The following is a 17,181-nucleotide window of genomic DNA, read 5'->3' as shown; positions in this document are numbered from 1 at the left end:
TTAAACTTTATTATTATAAACAGTAATTCAGTTCACATATATATGTTTTGTATCTTCATTATCATAACAAATTCATATAATGAAAACATATGTGCATATTTACACCATCTTAAAGTTTTATAAGTGTAAATTTTACATCTCCAAAAGTAAATTCTAATATTCAGTGAAACGTATAATAACTGATGAAGACCTTAGCCAGAACTCTAAACACATCTGCAATCAAACAAAGTGTGCGTGGGGGGGTTGTTGTGTTGTTGTTTTTTTACAGCCTGTAGTGAAACAGTTCCTCCTTGTGCAGTGTTTTAGAGGCAGCTTAAGTAAGAGATATCCAGGTGAAGAGAAAACGAGGCATTCCCCACCCAAACTTTCCACTGCTTCCATGTCTGTGACCTCCTCCTTCCAGCAGTAACTGTGAACAAAGTCAATGGTGGGCGGGACTACGGTGCTCAGTTTTCAGCCTGTTCCGAACGTGACAGCAATGATCTCGAGCTCCCATTGGCTCCTGTCTGCAAATACGTCACAATCATGATTAGAATTGATGATCGGACGTTCTGATTTCATTGTCTAGCAAAGGGGACTGGTGAAGAAATCTGCTGAATTTGAGCGTTCGTCTGATTTTAACATCAAAAATGGTATGTAGGGACGTGATTTTTCCTTTTTGCTTCAGGGTACCCCAGAACGCTTTGTAGCCTGGTATCCACTCGAAGCCAGGGTCAGTGAGAATGATCCTGCCGCGGTCGGGAAATCACAGATTTGAAGGAAAAGTTTAGCTGCAGCTATCCATTGGGAGAGCTATGCTAATGCTAGCTACCGTTGGCTGGCTCAGACATGGCCGCTCGGGCCTGCAAGCTAACGTAGGCTGTCTGTGTTGCCATTGTGACAAAGCGGTTCTTGCCCGGTCAGTTTACTGTGCGGGTTTTCGACCGTAAAGTTATGGCACGAGCCTCCCGTGCGGTAAATCCGCGCCGGAGTCCGCCGTTTCCTGACGTGCCCACAATTTGTTTGCTAATTCTCTCCTTAATGTTTCCATATTGACTGTAGCCATGCGCAGTCAGCCTTTCAAAATAAACCTGCCGCCTGCTTATTGGTCGCACAACATTCCCGTATGTGACTTTTGTTTCAAACAAAACATTTCCCAGCTCTGCTTTAAAACTTGTCCGCCTTTGTTTTTCCAGCGCTGTGAAAGTCCGCGTGGGGTTTTTTTTACGCTAATTTGGCTACCGCTGTTTTCTTCTTCACGACCCCGTCCTAACGCAGGACAGCTCTGCTACGAAACTTGCACACATTTAAAAGTCTCACATTTAACTCAGCCATGTTAATAAATCAGTTTGTAACAAATGGAAATAGTTACCTGTGTGCCACTTCATTACTCATGACGGTGTGTACAATTAAATTGAAGACTGAATGGCTCTAACAATTACCAGGAGTTTCAACAGGACCATTTGTTTTGTTTTTGCCAAAAGTCAGGCATAACGTTATAATTTATAAGTATGTAATTATGACTTTTGGATTTATTAAAGTACTCTTAGTGGTTTTCATTTGATAAAACAAGTACTTGTTTTGATTAGTATTTTGAGTATTTTAACTGCACTAAAATTACTCAGCTGCTCAAATGACTGAGTACTGTTATGCTATTATAGTACTGGACTATTCTAACATTTATGCCCTGTGCCCTCTTTCCTTTGCATTCTGCTTTCAAGGAGCCAGACTGTCTTTTAATTTTGCAGTTATCCGAGAAATAGTTCTGCAAGATTTTCAAAGTTTTTCTTTTGAAATTGTTTCTTTTTTTCACTCTTTTCCAATCCAGTTGGTGCACCTGAGCATTTTCAGAGGGATGCTGTTTTTGTTTGTTTGTTTGTTTGTTTGTTTAAACCACTTGACTATGACTCATTCAAGCATAAAAAAGGTTCTTAACTCAATGGATGAACTGTTTTTAAATTGTTAAAATGTTATTTGTTACTAGCAGTCTGTTGCAGAATCACATAATTTGTTGTCATTTCTTTAATTTAATTCACAAAAAATCCCAAACATAACAGAGTTTGACAGGTGATTCCTAACGAGAGGTTAGTTGACAACTTGGCATATCTTGGTGTGGTGTGCAGTGTATCCAAAAAACAAAAACAAATGTGAAGAAATTGGACAAATAGAGGTTGAAAGAAATGATGAAAAAGCCTAACACAGGACCTGAGAAATGCATCTGACCTTCAGCTGAATCATCTGTTGTTCAGTGAAGCCTCATTAGAAATGGTCTCAGTTGTAGGAAAGGAAGGAAAACAAGGAGAAAGAGTAAGAACTGGACTGAAAATCAGTGGCAACAGGTCTGATGGAGTGCCGAATCCAAATTTGAAATTTCTGGTTCAGTTATGAGAGAGAGGTATGACAGCGAGGGTTTACAGCCATCTGTAAAAGACAATGGAGGCTCTGTCATGGTTTGGTGCTGCATTTCAGTTGGTGGTGTTGTCATGCATGGAAGATGTCTGACTGTCAACAGCTTCATTTTTCAGTATGGCAATGATCCCAAAACAAACTGCCAAATGCAATAAAAGCATATCTGGATAGAAAAACACTATCAGTCATGGATTGTCCTCCCCAGAGCCCAGACCTCAACATTATTAGAGCACTGTGGGATGAATTTGACAGAACAGAACAAAAAGCAGCCAACAAGCAAAGAAAAGGTTTGAATGCGCTTCAGGAAGCCTGGAAAACTATTCCTTAAGACTACCTGAAGAAATGACAAGAAAGTTTGGCTCAGGGAGTCCAGGCTGTGCTGAATAATGAAGGTGGTTGCACCAAATATTGGCTTTAAAGCTGTACCTCTGTTTTTGCCTTATATACTGTATTTATATATTTATATAAGGTGAACCATATGTGCATGTTTCAGTTAATCACTGCACTTATTTCTTATTTTCCTAGCAAAATATAAAGAAACGAGTGGTGGCTCAAGACTTTTTTGTTACGTGTGTGTGTGATAAAAGTGATTTAATTTCTGTTTTTTTTTTTCAATCCACATTGCTAAACGGAGTAATGTTTTTTTTCCTTTTCTTTTACCATTTATACTCTTTGTTTACACTTTGCAAGAAGGTGTTGTCTGCTTTGCTTTCTCCTCAGCCACACTACCCAGCGGCATGTCGGGTACACTGAGACAAAATGGGTACAAGCAAAATAGTGCAAATGTAGAAATACTGAGGTTTCGCTTTGATCTGCATGGCTGCCCCATTCCCCTCCAGCAGTAGAATGGATGCGTGGCCACAAAGGCGTGGCCTGCAGACGGTGAGTACATCAAGAGTTTCTGTTGGTTTTAGCCAAAGAAAGAAAAGAAAATTCCATAATTAAATAATTAAAATTTCAGCGAGCTGGGACTTAGTAGTAGTAATTATCTTTCCTTTTCCCCTAAGATGAACCTGCGGTCAGTATTTACGGCTGAGCAGCAGAGGATCCTGGAACGTTACTATGAGAATGGGATGACCAATCAGAGCAAGTCTTGCTTCCAGCTAATACTGCAGTGTGCTCAGGAGGCCAAATTGGACTTCAGTGTTGTCCGGGTAGGCCCATAAAATGTGCTTGTGCGTGTGAACGAGCAGTAGGGAACCCTTTGCTATGATTTATGCTCTGTTTCGTTTTTATTAAGGAATGTTCATGTAATGCCGCAGCAGGTAATCAAGGCAGTGAGTCAGATCTATACCATGCAAGCTCTTCGTCTAGTGTAGAGTTATAAGTTATTGCCATCACTTAGCAGAATTAGTTCCCCTAATGTTTTGCAGAATGCTTTTTTAAGTGATGTTACTGAGCTGATTGCTCTTTCCCTGCAGACATGGGTTGGCAACAAAAGGCGTAAGCTCGCCTCCAAGGTTCCCCAGAATGGAGGGGTGTCTCATTCCTTATCTAGTCATGGACTAGCTGGGGGAATGCTCTCCAATCACACATTGGCCGGAGGTGCTTTGTCCAATCACAGCCTAGCAGTAGGAGCGCTGCTTCCTGCTGACATGACTGCAGCGCGGAGCATCCAGCACCGCGTGCACCTTCTCCCTCCATCCTCGTCCTTCCCTTCTGTCTCGTCGACACCTTCCCCGCCCTCATCTTCCTCACCCCTAAGCAGTGGAAGCAACAACAACAATGATGTAATACTAACAGGGATCTACTCTCTGAACTCTGGCCCTCAGTCCCGACCGAGAGCCGCGGCCCCACCGCCTCAGTCAGACTCTGACCTCTCTGCGCACACATCCTCATCTCTGATGAACCAGGTGCTGCAGATCAGGAACAGTTCCTCCTCCTCCTCACCCGTCCACTCCAAGTTAGTGTCACTTTCTCAGAATCTCCCATCCCTCACTTCTGCCTCAGGGCCTTTAGTCTACACTGCAGTCAGAAAAGGCGCTTTATCCCTTGGGGAGGGGGGGGTAAGCGCAGGAGCAGGGGTAGTACCTCACAGCTGGACTAGACAATACGGTACAGCGCAAATTCGCCCTTGGTCGTCTTCCTCACAATCCCAGACTCAGCTTCAGCCCAGACCTCACTCCAACCCACAACCTCAGCCGCCTGCTCCGCAGAAAACTCGGGTCTCCTTGCCAGTTCACAACGCCGGCCCCTCCTCTGATCAGACACCTCGTATTCAGCAGGTTTTCACCTTGTCAGAAAAGGGCGACAGGGACCGCCTCAGACCTGGACCAACATCAGCTCATAAAAGCCAGGAAACCCACAGGCCAGCACCTCTGGACACCAGTCATAACTTCTCCATTGCCATGGAAACTGGAGATGAAGAAGATGAGTGGCAAAGGGAAGAGGAGTTGGCAAATATGGCCGCTCAAACACACATCCACAGGGAGCAGACGTCAGCCAGCCCAATCGGGGCCGAAGTGTCTGTCGTGCGAGGAAACCGCACACCTCCGATGACGAGCTCCAGACCCGCATTGCTTCAGGGCAGCTACTCCCTCACAGCACAAACCTCACTTACAGGGGAATCCAGCTCACAAGTAGGAGCGGTTTAATTGCTGGTACATTCGTCCCTTTAAGTGAGTTGACAGATTTAACCTGCGTGTCTTTGTGTGCAGACTGCAGTTGGTGTGTCTGCTGCCCCCTGGGTTATTAGCAACTCTAGAAAGAGAACAGTAAGCGCTCTAAAGCACCACATTTATGCACGCATGTAGCATGCTGGAAATAAGTAATACAATTATAGATGCGAGACATGTAGTCAGACAGGTGTTTGTGTTTTCAGCTGCAGGATCGGACCCAGTTCAGTGATGGGGATCTTATCCAGCTAAAGCGCTACTGGGACCGAGGCATGACCAGCCTGGGCTCAGTGTGCAGGGAGAAGATCAGCGCTGCAGCAAACCAACTCAATGTAGACACTGAAATAGTCAAGGTAGCCAACTCAACAGGAAAGAAATAGCTTAATGTATTCTAGGTTTAGAAGAATCAAAAATGAGACCTGGCATTGCATACGCTACAAAACAAATGGTAAAGCTTTGGGTCTTCAGTTGTTCACTTATTTATGACATTTAGTCGAAACAGGACTATTTAACTTGTCTAAGCTCTTGAGGGCTGTTAGAAAGGAGAAAAGAACAACTTTTCTGGGTCAGGTTTTCTAACTTACTTGCACAATATTGTGTAAAAGTCATGCTGTTATATATCAGGGCCACAGCAGGAATGCTGGTAGACTAAATATAGTCTCTAAGTCCTGACACACACACATGACCCTGTGCCATCTCACTTACAAGGATATTCATTGCAAGGAATAAAACGTTTGTCTTCAGAGACGGTTACAGTAAATTAGGATAATCTTCAGATCACTGCAAAATAATTTCCTTGCTGCGGCTGGTGCAGTTCACCATCTGACCTTGCCTTCTGACTTTGGTGATTGGATGAATCAGTGTTAGAGAATCTTGTTACAGATCAAAGAGGCAGTCCATTTGTTTAATAAGCACACTCATAGAAAATCCAGGTATGGAAGTACACCGGACACCTGCTGATACTTATCCTGGTCCCCCATTTGTTCTCACATGATTTACAGACATGGATCAGTAACAGACGGAGGAAGTACCGTCTGATGGGTATTGAAATCCCTCCACCTAAAGGTGGGCCTGCTGTATTCACAACCTCATCGCCAGGAAACCAATCGCCAGTGTCCCTCAGCCCTAACGAGGAGCGTCTCAGAACCCCTGAAATTGGAGATGACATGAACGATGGCGGCTCTGTGTGCCTGTCTGAGGGTGAGGCCGCTGATGCCGTCCGCACATTAACACATCCTGTGTACAAACCGTGCATCTCGGCATTTACGCAGTATCTATCTCAAACCTAGATGGCACCATCGATTCACAACACAGGGATGGAGAGGATGGAAACGATCTGTCCAATGCTGCTCCAATGGCCAATAATGTGGTACTTTATGAGTTCTTCTTTATATTAGAGCCTCATTAGCTTTTGTGATTTGTAGAATTCATATTAACATGTAATGATATGAGTTTAGCAATTAGGCTGAGATTTGTCTGCTAAAACTTAAGCTAGTTTGGTTGACAGCAAGTATAATTCACTGCAGTATTAAAGGGGATGCTTGGAGTGCAGTCTGTTTACCAGAAAGACTAAACCGCTAACTCCTTATAATGTCTTTCAGTACAAGCTTTAAAAATGTTGGAGATTTTAACATGCAAGTCTGTGGATGTCAACTCACTTTTAGAAACAACCTTGGGTCTCCATTAAAGGAACTGTACATAGCAGTGGCTACATTTTGCTGAGTCTTCAAGGTTGCCACCCGGTGACTCACAAACTTACATCACAATGTGCAATGTGCTTAGTCAGCCTTTTTTCAAAGTGGACTTTTCAACATTATAGTAGAGCTAATATTATGTTCATGCATTAAGCTTTAGAGGATTTTAATTAGTACCCAGGAGAAATGTAGCAGTGTATAAAATCAAAAGCAACCTAGTGACAAATACAATGCTTACAAATACATTTCTTGACCAATCGCAGGCACATTTTTTATCTTAGCTTGTTGTGATTAAAGGGTCACCATGTAGCCAATAATTGTATTTATTTTTCTCTGCCTCAGCTCATTTTTCTAAATAATAGTTCTAGAGCACTGATTAAGATAACTGTTGGGTTATTAGGTTTTAAATGAATTAGTTTTAAATAATTGTAAAAGCCTTTTCATTCTCATTCTCTGGATTATTTATTGACGAGGATGATGGTGATGTATTGTTTACTTAATTGAGGAGACGCTTCATGTAATGTGTATAAGGGTATAATTATTGCTCGTTTCCAGAGTTTAAAGTGATTTGATGTCTGTGTTTTTTAACAGAAGATCGAAGTGATCGATGAGGACGAGGAAGCCGATGAGGATGAATTAGTGGCTTCGGACCTTGAGCAAATGCAGAACCTGCTGGAATTCAAGGTGAAAACACCCACACAGACTGTGACACATTCACAAAGCATTGCTCACGGTGCTGTAAAAGCGGCAAGGATAAAATGCATGATGGTAAATGTGCTGTAACCTGAATTAGCATGATTTTAAATTCTGAATGGATTCTTTGCCTTGTTTGGATCCTTCTGTTTCAGCATGAGGAAGTCCAGTTCTTGGAGAATGAGCTAGAGAACCAAAAACAAAAGTACCAGGATCTTGCAAGCTTCACAAAAAGCCTGCTCAGTGCTGTGAGGAACAATGACCTGGAGAGGCAGCAGGTATGTTCACAGTCTTGTTTATATGTTAAATGAGAAAAGCTTATTATCAGTGTCTAAGCTGAGTTGTGCCGTGCATGTTTAGGAACTTATGGCCAGTCTACCTCAGCCTTCAGACCAGGAATGGGACATGACCGTGGACAGAGGAGCCCAGTCTCCTGCTGAGTCAGTAGATGAATCCTCCAACCACAGTAACCCCCAGGCAGCCGGCGCGAGCTCCAGAGACCCTCAGCTGGCCCAGGCAAATGAAGTCCCGCTGGTCACCATGATCAAAGATGATACTGATGTTACCGAGCCCTCTGCATCAGAGGAGCAAATGCAGGAAGCAGAACCAGAGTGACACAGACACACACACACACACTTATAGAGATGTTTCCTCACTCCAAAAAGAGGCTTATTTCAAACTATAGAGACTGTAGTGTCTAACAATTACAAAAACACTCTTGGAAAAGTCACACTCCACGCCCAGTGCCTGTGGATTGACACTTCACTTATGACTGTTGGGCTTTTTTACTGCATATCATTCGCCTTGAGAGAACAATAAATGACCTCTAACTTAACTTTGTCTCGTGTTTTGTTTTTCTCATGTGAGTATGAGTAGGAAATTACTTAGGAATTTAAGCTGTAAAAATACAACTTCTTAAAAACATTAACAAACTTGTAATTGCAACGATCGCAGCTGCATACACACACTGCTACTGGAGCGCCATCAGTATGAGTTCAGTTAATCAACTTCAGTGGATCCAGAATGCTGCAGTGAAAGTACTGACAGGGACTCCAAGCATACAGGCTTGAATAATCAGGCCCCATATATCTTCATCTTATCTCACCCCAGTAGAGCACTTTGCTCTCAGGCATTTGGCTTACTACTGGTTTCTAGGGTATTTAAAAGTAGAATGGGAGCTTCAGCTTTTAGGCCCATTTTCTGTGGATGTAACTCACAGTTTGGAATCGGGACACAGACATCCTCTCTAATTTCAAGATTAGGCTTAAAACTTGATTAAGCTTATAGTTATGGTTGAATCAGGTGACCTCAAACCCTTCCTTAGTTACACTGCTGTAATAGTTGCAGGCTGCTCAGAGTTGGGTTGAGCCTGGTTCTGCCAGATATTTCTTCCTGTTAAAATGGAGATTTTCCTTACCACTGTCGCCAAGTGCTTCCTCATAGGTTTGATTGTTAAAATACTGTTAGTCTTATTGCAAATACTGGTATTTATTAACAGATTAGCACGTAAGTTTTGACCTAATGTATCTTGACTTGTACAAGGAAGTATTAATGGCCAAATATGTACACGAATATATATTTAAATAATTAAGCGGTATTGTTTAGACTGAAGAAATGCGTGTGCCAAATCAAATAGACAATTCCACGCATGTAGTCGTTCACTACACAAACACGGAGCATTTGTGGGTGGGAGAAAGCTGCAGAGAAAGCGGAGAGCGTTAAGCCTCTTATATGCACTTAAACCAGGGATGGAAAGGCTTATGAAACAGTGGTTTTAAAACGTACAGCTCGCACTGTTAAGATCACTAACTTACAAATCGTTTTGCGCTTTAATTTCATCTTGCGTCAACAGCAAGAAAAAAGCAAAAAATAACTCCCTGCCTGCCACAGTCACGGTGACTAACTATTTCGGTCGCTAGCAAATAGTCCATCAACCGGATGTGTGCATGTCACACACAGCATCAGGTCCCCGCGCCACCACGTCCACTCTCCCTCCTCTCTATCTCGAGACCTGCTGCTTTGGTTTGGACGGGGGAAATCCTTAACTGAATTGCGTCATAAATACGTCAATAAAGTCCCATTCACTGACGATCAGGTACCACGGTAGCCGCCATATTCGCATCTATGGCAGGGTAGCGGTGCTTTCGGCGAGCGTGTGATCCAGTCATCAACATCGACTGTTCCCTGCGCCGACCCTCCAAACCTTTCCTCGGAGCGGCCCGCGGTTCCACAGCCTGCATCGGAGCATCGAGGCAGAAGAAAGCCGGACTTCCACAGAGGGTGGTTGGAGGGGGGGGAAAGACATGCAACGTGGAGCGGGGGTCTAGGTGGACTACGATGCCTTAGACTTGGAGAGGAATCCTGGTACAAGATGGAGGTAAACAGCGTTAGTAGTGAGGTGAGTTGACAAATGCGTGTTTTGCATGTTAATCTCGCCGCGTTGCTTCTGGTTTGTGGTGTCCCGTTAAGTTATCTCGCCCTGCTCGTCTCGGCAGAGCTTAAATTCGCATCACGACCTGCAGCGCACCGTGATGCATGCTAACGCACTAGCTAATGCTAACAGCTGGTTAGATGTTTGTTTTTATTGCTCTGCCCTGATTTTTTTTCTTATTAGTTTAACACTTACCCGTCCCGTCTTTTACCACGGCTCATCATTCCACACCGACACTGGTGTTTTTACCCAATGACAGGTGCCCGTCGCGCATCTTTTCCTTGTTATTTACACTTCTCAGGAGGAGTTTACCTCCTAGCTAGCTTAGCGCTTGTAGCATTAGCAGCAGCTAGCTTGATAGCTGACCTCTTGCAGGCTTGAAAACTTGAGAGCCAAGTTGTTATCCAACCTCTACTGCTTAAGTAATAAAAGGTTGCTAAAGTACTTTAGTCTGTGTGTGTAGTAGTTAGGCAGCGCATGAATCCAGCCACTGCAGTTTTTTGTTTTTTGTTAAAGTTTATCATTAGCTGCGCTAAATCGGTCAGTCGTGTTTACTGCTGAAGGTTGGCTTGTCAGCAGTACTTGTGAATTAGTGATGCTGTTAATAACTTTGAACAAAAACTGTCTTTGCGCAGCTTTATAAGTTATAATTTGACCAAAAAAGTGCACAACGCGTTTAACAATGGACTAACAGCGGCAATAAAGTGACGCTGTGACTGAAAATTGCTGTACTGTTTATCACCGTTAGTACAAACCAGTGATACCTTTTTGCAAAGACATCCAGCAACAGTCTTGTGATAGCTGTGGGAAGGATTCAGTTTGCTTTTGCACGGGCTCGGTAATAAGGTTTTCCCTTTGCAGCAAAGCCAACTTGACATCCTAAACCTCATTTCTGGGATTCTTTACACTCCTTTCACATTTATACACTGAAAAAGTCCGTCTGGCAGACTTCTGTGACTTTCGTAAAGTCAACAGAAAGTTACTGAAACATCCCGGCGTTGTTTGAACTGACTCTTCCATTTTTATTGAGGTTTCTCTTGGAAACTTCTAAAGCTTTTTGTTAATCTTTCATATAATACCTTTTATAATAACTTAATCAGCTTCATGGCCCAAATATGCTTTTAATAATAATAATAATAATAATAATAATAATAATGAATTGTATTTTTATATAGCGTTTTTTCTCACCCCTCAAAGCGCTTTACAATACCACTATTCATTCACTCTCACATTCACACACTGGTGGAGGCAAGCTACAGTTGTAGCCACAGCTGCCCTGGGGCAGACTGACAGAGGCGAGGCTGCCATATCGCGCCATCGGCCACTCTGGCCATCACCAGTAGGCGGTAGGTGAAGTGTCTTGCCCAAGGACACAACGACCAAGACTATCCGAGCCGGGGCTCAAACCGGCAACCTTCCGATTACAAGACGAACACCCAACTCTTGAGCCACGATCGGCACTTTTAAAAAGTTTTACTGCAGACAAACACTTGAATTTGCTGTTTACTGTAAGCTGCAGCTTTGAAGACTGTGAGATTACAGAAGTAAATATCAGCTGAGCTACCTAAACCAGAGCAGTGGTGATGCTGGCTGTTTAATCAACACTGTATCAGTTCTCACATAAAGCACTTCTTTTTTCTCAGGCCAAACCCTTGTATGCCAGTATAAGTGTATGCAAAATGATATTATGTAGGATTGTCAGACATCAGATGGCTGCAAAAGGCTGGCCTGGTTGCGCTGAGTGTAGGCTGCACTCCCATTACAAGCTGTGATGAGCCACAGCAAAGGTGGGAGTGAAAAAAATCTATGTGTGAATTATGACACAAGCTCTGCCCTGGCTTCGGCCAAGCTTGGATGTTTCCCTTCACAGATGCACCGAGGCGTTTGCTTTCAGCTTTATTCTGCGTTGTTTCGGCCTTTGCGGTGTCTATCTTGTCAGATTTTTTTTTTCTTTTAAATATGTTTTTCTTGCCAGTGTTGCTCTGCTGCAGCAGCAGTAGCAAGATATTGGAAAGTGGTTTTGCTGGCCTCCGTTGTGTGGATGTACACGAGTGTATGTTGGTGGCTCCACCCACTGAGTGGGTTTGCGTAGTGCTATGACTCATACCCCTCTTCAGAGGCTTGATGGAATTCAACACACACAAACACAGTGGACTGAATACGTAATGCAGGCTGCGCTTCAGCCCATATCTGAAATATTCAGACCTAGATAATGTTGTTGTGGTCAGTCGTTTGATTCGCAGATGCCAAGATATCTGACATTCCTCCTCTGACAATATCATTACAGCGTGCGTGGCTGTTACAGTAAACAAAGAGGGTGGTGGTGGGGGGGCTTCTTAAACGTGGTCTGCGGTCATTTAAAGTATGCATTTACCAGCATCATCAGCTAGAAGCTCTAAAAGAAACAGGCCCTATTATGTTTTGAATGCTGACTGTAGCTCCAGCAAATATCTGACTCTTGGAGCTTGTCAGACGTGTTTTTTTTTTTTCTCTCACTGGGGATTAAGCTAGAATGCTAATAATGGGGGGGCTTTATAGGGACAGGATAAGGGCTGGACGGGATTAAAGTATGGACTCCATACTGTTTGACAACACGCAGAGAACTACAGTTGGAAAAGGGACAGTGCCGTATTATTGCATGTGTGACTCATCGAATTCATCTGTTGAATCTTCCATCATACATGTGGGCGTGCAGCTGCTGCTGCAGTCATAGTCCTGCTCAGCTAAAAACAAGGATGAATAAGCTTTGTGAAAGTACTTACTGCTGTTGACGACAACTCTGATCAGATTTGTTGCTTTGGCTGCAGGTCAATGGGCATCAGATCATGGATGAGCCCATGGAGGAGGGAGAGTCTTTCTCACACTGTGTAAGTAAGGCTGCGCTTTTAAGTCTTCATGTCTGTGTGCATAAAGCGGTGACCTAACCCCACCGCCTCGTGTTTCTGTCTCATTCTGCTAATGTTTGTGTAGGATGATGGGACATATAAGGAGATTCCTATCACCCACCATGTAAAAGAGGGCTGCGAGAAAGCCGATCCGTCTCAGTTCGAACTGCTAAAAGTCCTCGGCCAGGGCTCTTTTGGCAAGGTGAGGGAACTCTGGAGACGAGTCGAGTGGTTTGTTTGTGCCGGTGCTTGTATCTGTCTAAAATTCTCTCATTCTCCTTCTGTCAGGTGTTTCTTGTCAGGAAGATCGTGGGTCCAGATGCTGGTCAGTTATATGCAATGAAAGTTCTAAAAAAGGCATCTTTGAAAGGTAATGCCACTGTTGTTTTTGGCCATCTCAGCATAAAACAGCACCAGTATTGTCTGTCCACAGTGCTGGATTTCTTTCTGAATGCCTCCATCTGTCTCCTTTGTCTCCAGTCAGGGACAGAGTTCGCACTAAGATGGAAAGAGACATTTTAGTGGAAGTCAATCATCCCTTCATAGTGAAATTGCACTACGGTAAGACAAACACTGTTTATTTATTTATTTTTTTATTTTTAATACACATAGCATGGCTGTTACACAGTTTTGAACATTTAGATGCACTCATCATGAACTAAAACGTCATGGAAACATCGGAATTTCATTTATTTCTTTTTCTGGGATGGAAACTTTTACATCAAGTAAAAATAAAAATTAAAAAATAAGTGAAATATACTGCACACATTTTAAATCATTTTTTTTTAAAAACACAATGGTGTCCAGAATTTTACATAAACAAGCTTTTGGTGTAATTCTGGTAATTATTCATTTGTTTTGGCAGAATTGGTAGAGTTCAATAAAGTTTGTTGTCCTGGCATGGAACTGGCTTTAAAGCCGAGTCAACAGATTTCAGTAGTGTTGAAGCTTTAGAGAAGCTTAATATTAGGCAATTTATCTGTTCCCCGACCAGCTTTCCTCTCTTTAAGGGCGTGACTGTCCTGTTGGAAATCTAGTTGTTTTTAAGTTTCAAGAGTCTAGCTAATAGCTTGAGGTTGCGCTGAAGTTCCGCAGCCTGTCAGTGTGTGGTGATGTGAAACATGATTGGTGGTAGACTGACTTAGTATCAGAGTGTTTTATGTGGTGATAATGTATCAATAGAGAAACACCAAATATGTGTATTTTATGAAGTGTATAAAATGTTCTGGCTCATCTCATGCACCACCATCCACCACAGCAGTAAAAATGGAAAAAGAACCTCTTTGCAAAAAATCTGTGGCAGTCTGATGATTTTCTTTCATATTCTCTGACCGACTGCAACTTATTGTGACTAAATGGCTGCCTCGAGCTTGAGGCTGTCGCACACTCACGACCACTTTTGATCGCAATGTGATTGCGCAGGCTGGTTGATCAGCGGCAACCCTGCAGAACGGTGGTATTCCTGAAGAACAGGAAGTTTGCTGAGTGCAGTGGTAATAGTTAAATATGCATTTCGTCCAAATGTGAATTTCTTTCTATGTAGCAAGCAACAGATTTTCAATGATTGATCACAGTTAAAAAGATTGCTTGCAATAGCCAACTTGACCCCATTCAATTGCAGACTGATGGCAGGCTAACTCCCATCTTATGGCAACATTTATGGCAGGTTTTAGTGACAGTGCTGGTGTGTTTGGCTCATTTTACAGCAAGAAAAACTTGAAGTGCGATAACTTTGTCTTATTGGATTAAACAGGCACTGTTAAAGTTAATCTTTGAGGACATAATTTGCAGTTGGAAAAGGTAATAAATTACAATATATGTTGCAATACTCTGCACATTGCAAAATGTTAGAAATGGCAGTAATATTCTATTCATGGGGTGTCTGCTCATTCCCACTTCTGCCTTCTAGCCGCTTCTACTTCAATGCAGACCTGTGCTTTGGTGATTTCTGGATAATTTCTCCAACTTCCTGTCAGCTGAGCCAAATGTTCTTGTCGTTTTTAACGTGTAAACGTCGGACAATTTCAGAAAAAACGGTCAGGATATTTTCCACAGTTGTCCTTTCTCCTTAGCACAAAGAATGAAAGGTTGTACTTCAGGTGTTTTTAACACAACTGGAACTACTCAGTGTTGTTTAAACGAGGGTGCTGCTTTGATGGAGCACGCTGAAAGCGGTAAACATGATGCCCACTCAGTAGGGGAACGCACCTGACAGATAGCTGCGCTGCTCACACATCTGCATAATTCGACATCGCAGACTTTATAGTAGGGAGCTATCAGGTTAAAGACGGGCTAATGTTCAGCATGACTGCATTTGCGTTCCCCCGTGCACGTCTGTTGGGTGATATCTGGAGGAGTTCAGGGCTGTAGTGTACGCATCAAAGCTTTTTGAGTCCTTTTCAGACTCTGACAAAGTGGCTGCACTTCATTTAAACTGATAATCTTAGACTATAAAAGTCTTTAGAAATGGCTTCAAGAGATGTCCCTGACTTGTGCAAAATCTGTCATCGTCTTTCCCAGACGTGCTCTGAGCTCCTTGGACTTGCTGGTGAGTCTAGTCATTCACCAGCATTTGGAACTTGCAGCAGCGCTGAATTAATACGCGGATGTAAAGTTTTGACCCTCTACATGAAATCAGAACCATGTGTTCATTTCAGGTTTTTTTGCTTTCTGCTCCAGAAAAAAACAGTTTGCAGAACCGATTGAAATCAGATGTTGCTGTAATGTCTCATGTGCGTGTAACTGTATGATCATACAGAATGTATTCAGGGTGGGTTTAACATGGTGTAAGCTGTTTATCCGCATCGTGTTTCAGTCAGAAATGCCTTTAACCTCATTTATCAAAATATTTTTGAATGCTTTAGTTATTTAACAGGATTTGACATTTCATCTCGACATCTCTGTTAAATCACAATACTGTTGGCTTGTGGATAAATTGTCAGTTTCCTGTCTCCGCAGCCTTTCAGACAGAAGGGAAACTGTATTTAATACTGGACTTTCTCAGGGGAGGGGATGTATTCACTCGCTTATCCAAAGAGGTAAGCTGGCATTCTGTTGTCTTACATGTTGTTATGCCTTCAAGCTTATTTTTGCCTTTATTCTGTTTATTTTGTACTTTTGTTAAAAAAAAAATATTCTGAGATGTTCTTAAAAATAAAAATCCTATTAGTGCCCATGTTTGTGAAACTCAGAGCTACAGATGCCAGAATGTTAATTTATAAACCCTAAGGAAATGTAAATATGACGGCAACTAATGGAGCAGGTGCAATTTTAGTATGCGATGATGCGAGTATGAGTATTTTAAAAGCGCATAAATGTGCCAAGTCATTTGTCTCTGATATCTTCTGTTTATTTTTTTATTCAAATTCCGACTTGAATTCCTCATGAGTGCAAGTGCTTTTTCTTGGAATCTTTATTCCCCCTTTTTCATCATCAGCTGCTTGTCAGTCAGATTCCCGGCTCAGCTCTTCTCAGATGCTTTCAGGGCACTCAGACAATGTGCGATTGTTTTCTGGATAGACCTATTGTTGAAAGCATGTCTCAGAACCAAAGCGATGGCTGCCAGCGGCGTCAGATCAACAGCTTGCCGAATCCTGAAACGTATTTGAAATGTTGATGTTATTGTGACAATAACGATAATACACTTTTTCTCTGTTTTGGTAACTGAAGCTTAATATTCAAGTTTTGTTTTTTTTGTTTCCTTTGCTGCTGCTGAATTTCTCTTCAGAGTTCAAAGAGTAAATTTGTCCAGTTCTTATCAGGTTATGTTTACAGAGGAAGATGTGAAATTCTACCTTGCAGAGCTGGCCCTGGCCCTCGACCATCTGCACAACCTGGGCATAGTTTACAGAGATCTCAAGCCAGAGAAGTAAGAATCACAGACCTCATCTTCCCCTTTCAGCCTGTCGTAGCATAGCCCCGCGCAATGGCACAGAACGGAGTACAGAAGGGAACTGCAAAAGCCGATTGCTTTTGGTTTCATTGCAAACATTTTCAAGTACAAAACCACTTTGATCTTTCACCTATATTGCTGCAAACTTGTGTGTGTGTGTGTGTGTGTAGCTAGTTGTTAGCAGCTAATACAATTAACATATAGTCTGAATTAAAACAATAGCTGTAAAAACAATTGATTACACAGCCACGTAAAATAAAATGTGACTAATCAATATATATGTATGCATAAATTCAAATAGTTAAAGATTTATTTTTTTAAAATCTGACTTTAAAAAAAAAAAAGAAGAAACATCTCAGCTCAGTTTGAGTCTGCGTTAGTTTCCCCACTGTGTGCGGCCCTCACACACACGGAGTGGAGCAGAGTAAAGCTGACAACATGCCAGGTCACTGTAAATGCAAGGCAGCGTTTGACGCCTGTTGGGAGGCTAACATAACAGTTGGAATGGAGAAAGAAGCTGTCTGAGGCTCTGTTATTGTGGCTCACTCAGCCAAAACCAGTCGCAAAAAAAACCTGCTGAACT

General features: G+C 42.5%; 2 protein-coding genes across 2 annotated transcripts in view; both read left to right on the top strand.

The window, feature by feature from the left end:
- Nucleotides 1–169: 169 nt before the first annotated feature.
- On the top strand, nucleotides 170–8,225 carry hdx (highly divergent homeobox). Its single transcript, XM_085134316.1, has 11 exons — nucleotides 170–632; nucleotides 3,109–3,270; nucleotides 3,396–3,542; nucleotides 3,810–4,967; nucleotides 5,046–5,102; nucleotides 5,210–5,356; nucleotides 6,005–6,203; nucleotides 6,293–6,372; nucleotides 7,289–7,381; nucleotides 7,546–7,668; nucleotides 7,751–8,225. Exons 2-11 carry the CDS (start codon nucleotides 3,205–3,207, stop codon nucleotides 8,003–8,005), a joined length of 2,325 nt encoding a protein of 774 aa, XP_084990442.1. The 5' UTR covers nucleotides 170–632; nucleotides 3,109–3,204; the 3' UTR covers nucleotides 8,006–8,225.
- A 1,276-nt stretch (nucleotides 8,226–9,501) lies between these two features.
- Nucleotides 9,502–17,181, top strand: part of LOC146524281 (ribosomal protein S6 kinase alpha-6) — a 22,257-nt gene continuing 14,577 nt past the window's right edge. Inside the window, exons 1-7 of the mRNA XM_085134326.1 lie at nucleotides 9,502–9,788; nucleotides 12,629–12,688; nucleotides 12,792–12,908; nucleotides 12,995–13,076; nucleotides 13,187–13,267; nucleotides 15,665–15,744; nucleotides 16,468–16,574. Coding sequence (XP_084990452.1) covers nucleotides 9,762–9,788; nucleotides 12,629–12,688; nucleotides 12,792–12,908; nucleotides 12,995–13,076; nucleotides 13,187–13,267; nucleotides 15,665–15,744; nucleotides 16,468–16,574 — 554 coding nt within the window. The 5' untranslated portion in view covers nucleotides 9,502–9,761. The remainder of the gene's footprint in view (nucleotides 9,789–12,628; nucleotides 12,689–12,791; nucleotides 12,909–12,994; nucleotides 13,077–13,186; nucleotides 13,268–15,664; nucleotides 15,745–16,467; nucleotides 16,575–17,181) is intronic.

Source organism: Neolamprologus multifasciatus, chromosome 2 (assembly GCF_963576455.1).
Source record: "Neolamprologus multifasciatus chromosome 2, fNeoMul1.2, whole genome shotgun sequence".
Lineage (NCBI taxonomy): Eukaryota > Metazoa > Chordata > Actinopteri > Cichliformes > Cichlidae > Neolamprologus > Neolamprologus multifasciatus.
Note: the sequence above shows the minus strand (reverse complement) of the source record. Positions and strands in the feature narration are given on the sequence as shown.

What these genes read in the sequence shown, in the direction of transcription:
- hdx (XM_085134316.1), top strand. Translation starts at nt 3,205, where the DNA reads ATGGCTGCCCCATTCCCCTCCAGCAGTAGAATGGATGCGTGGCCACAA. An exon ending in AAAGGCGTGGCCTGCAGACG is followed by an intron (nt 3,271 to 3,395) that starts GTGAGTACATCA and finishes TTTTCCCCTAAG; the next exon opens with ATGAACCTGCGGTCAGTATT. An exon ending in AGAACCTGCTGGAATTCAAG is followed by an intron (nt 7,382 to 7,545) that starts GTGAAAACACCC and finishes CTTCTGTTTCAG; the next exon opens with CATGAGGAAGTCCAGTTCTT.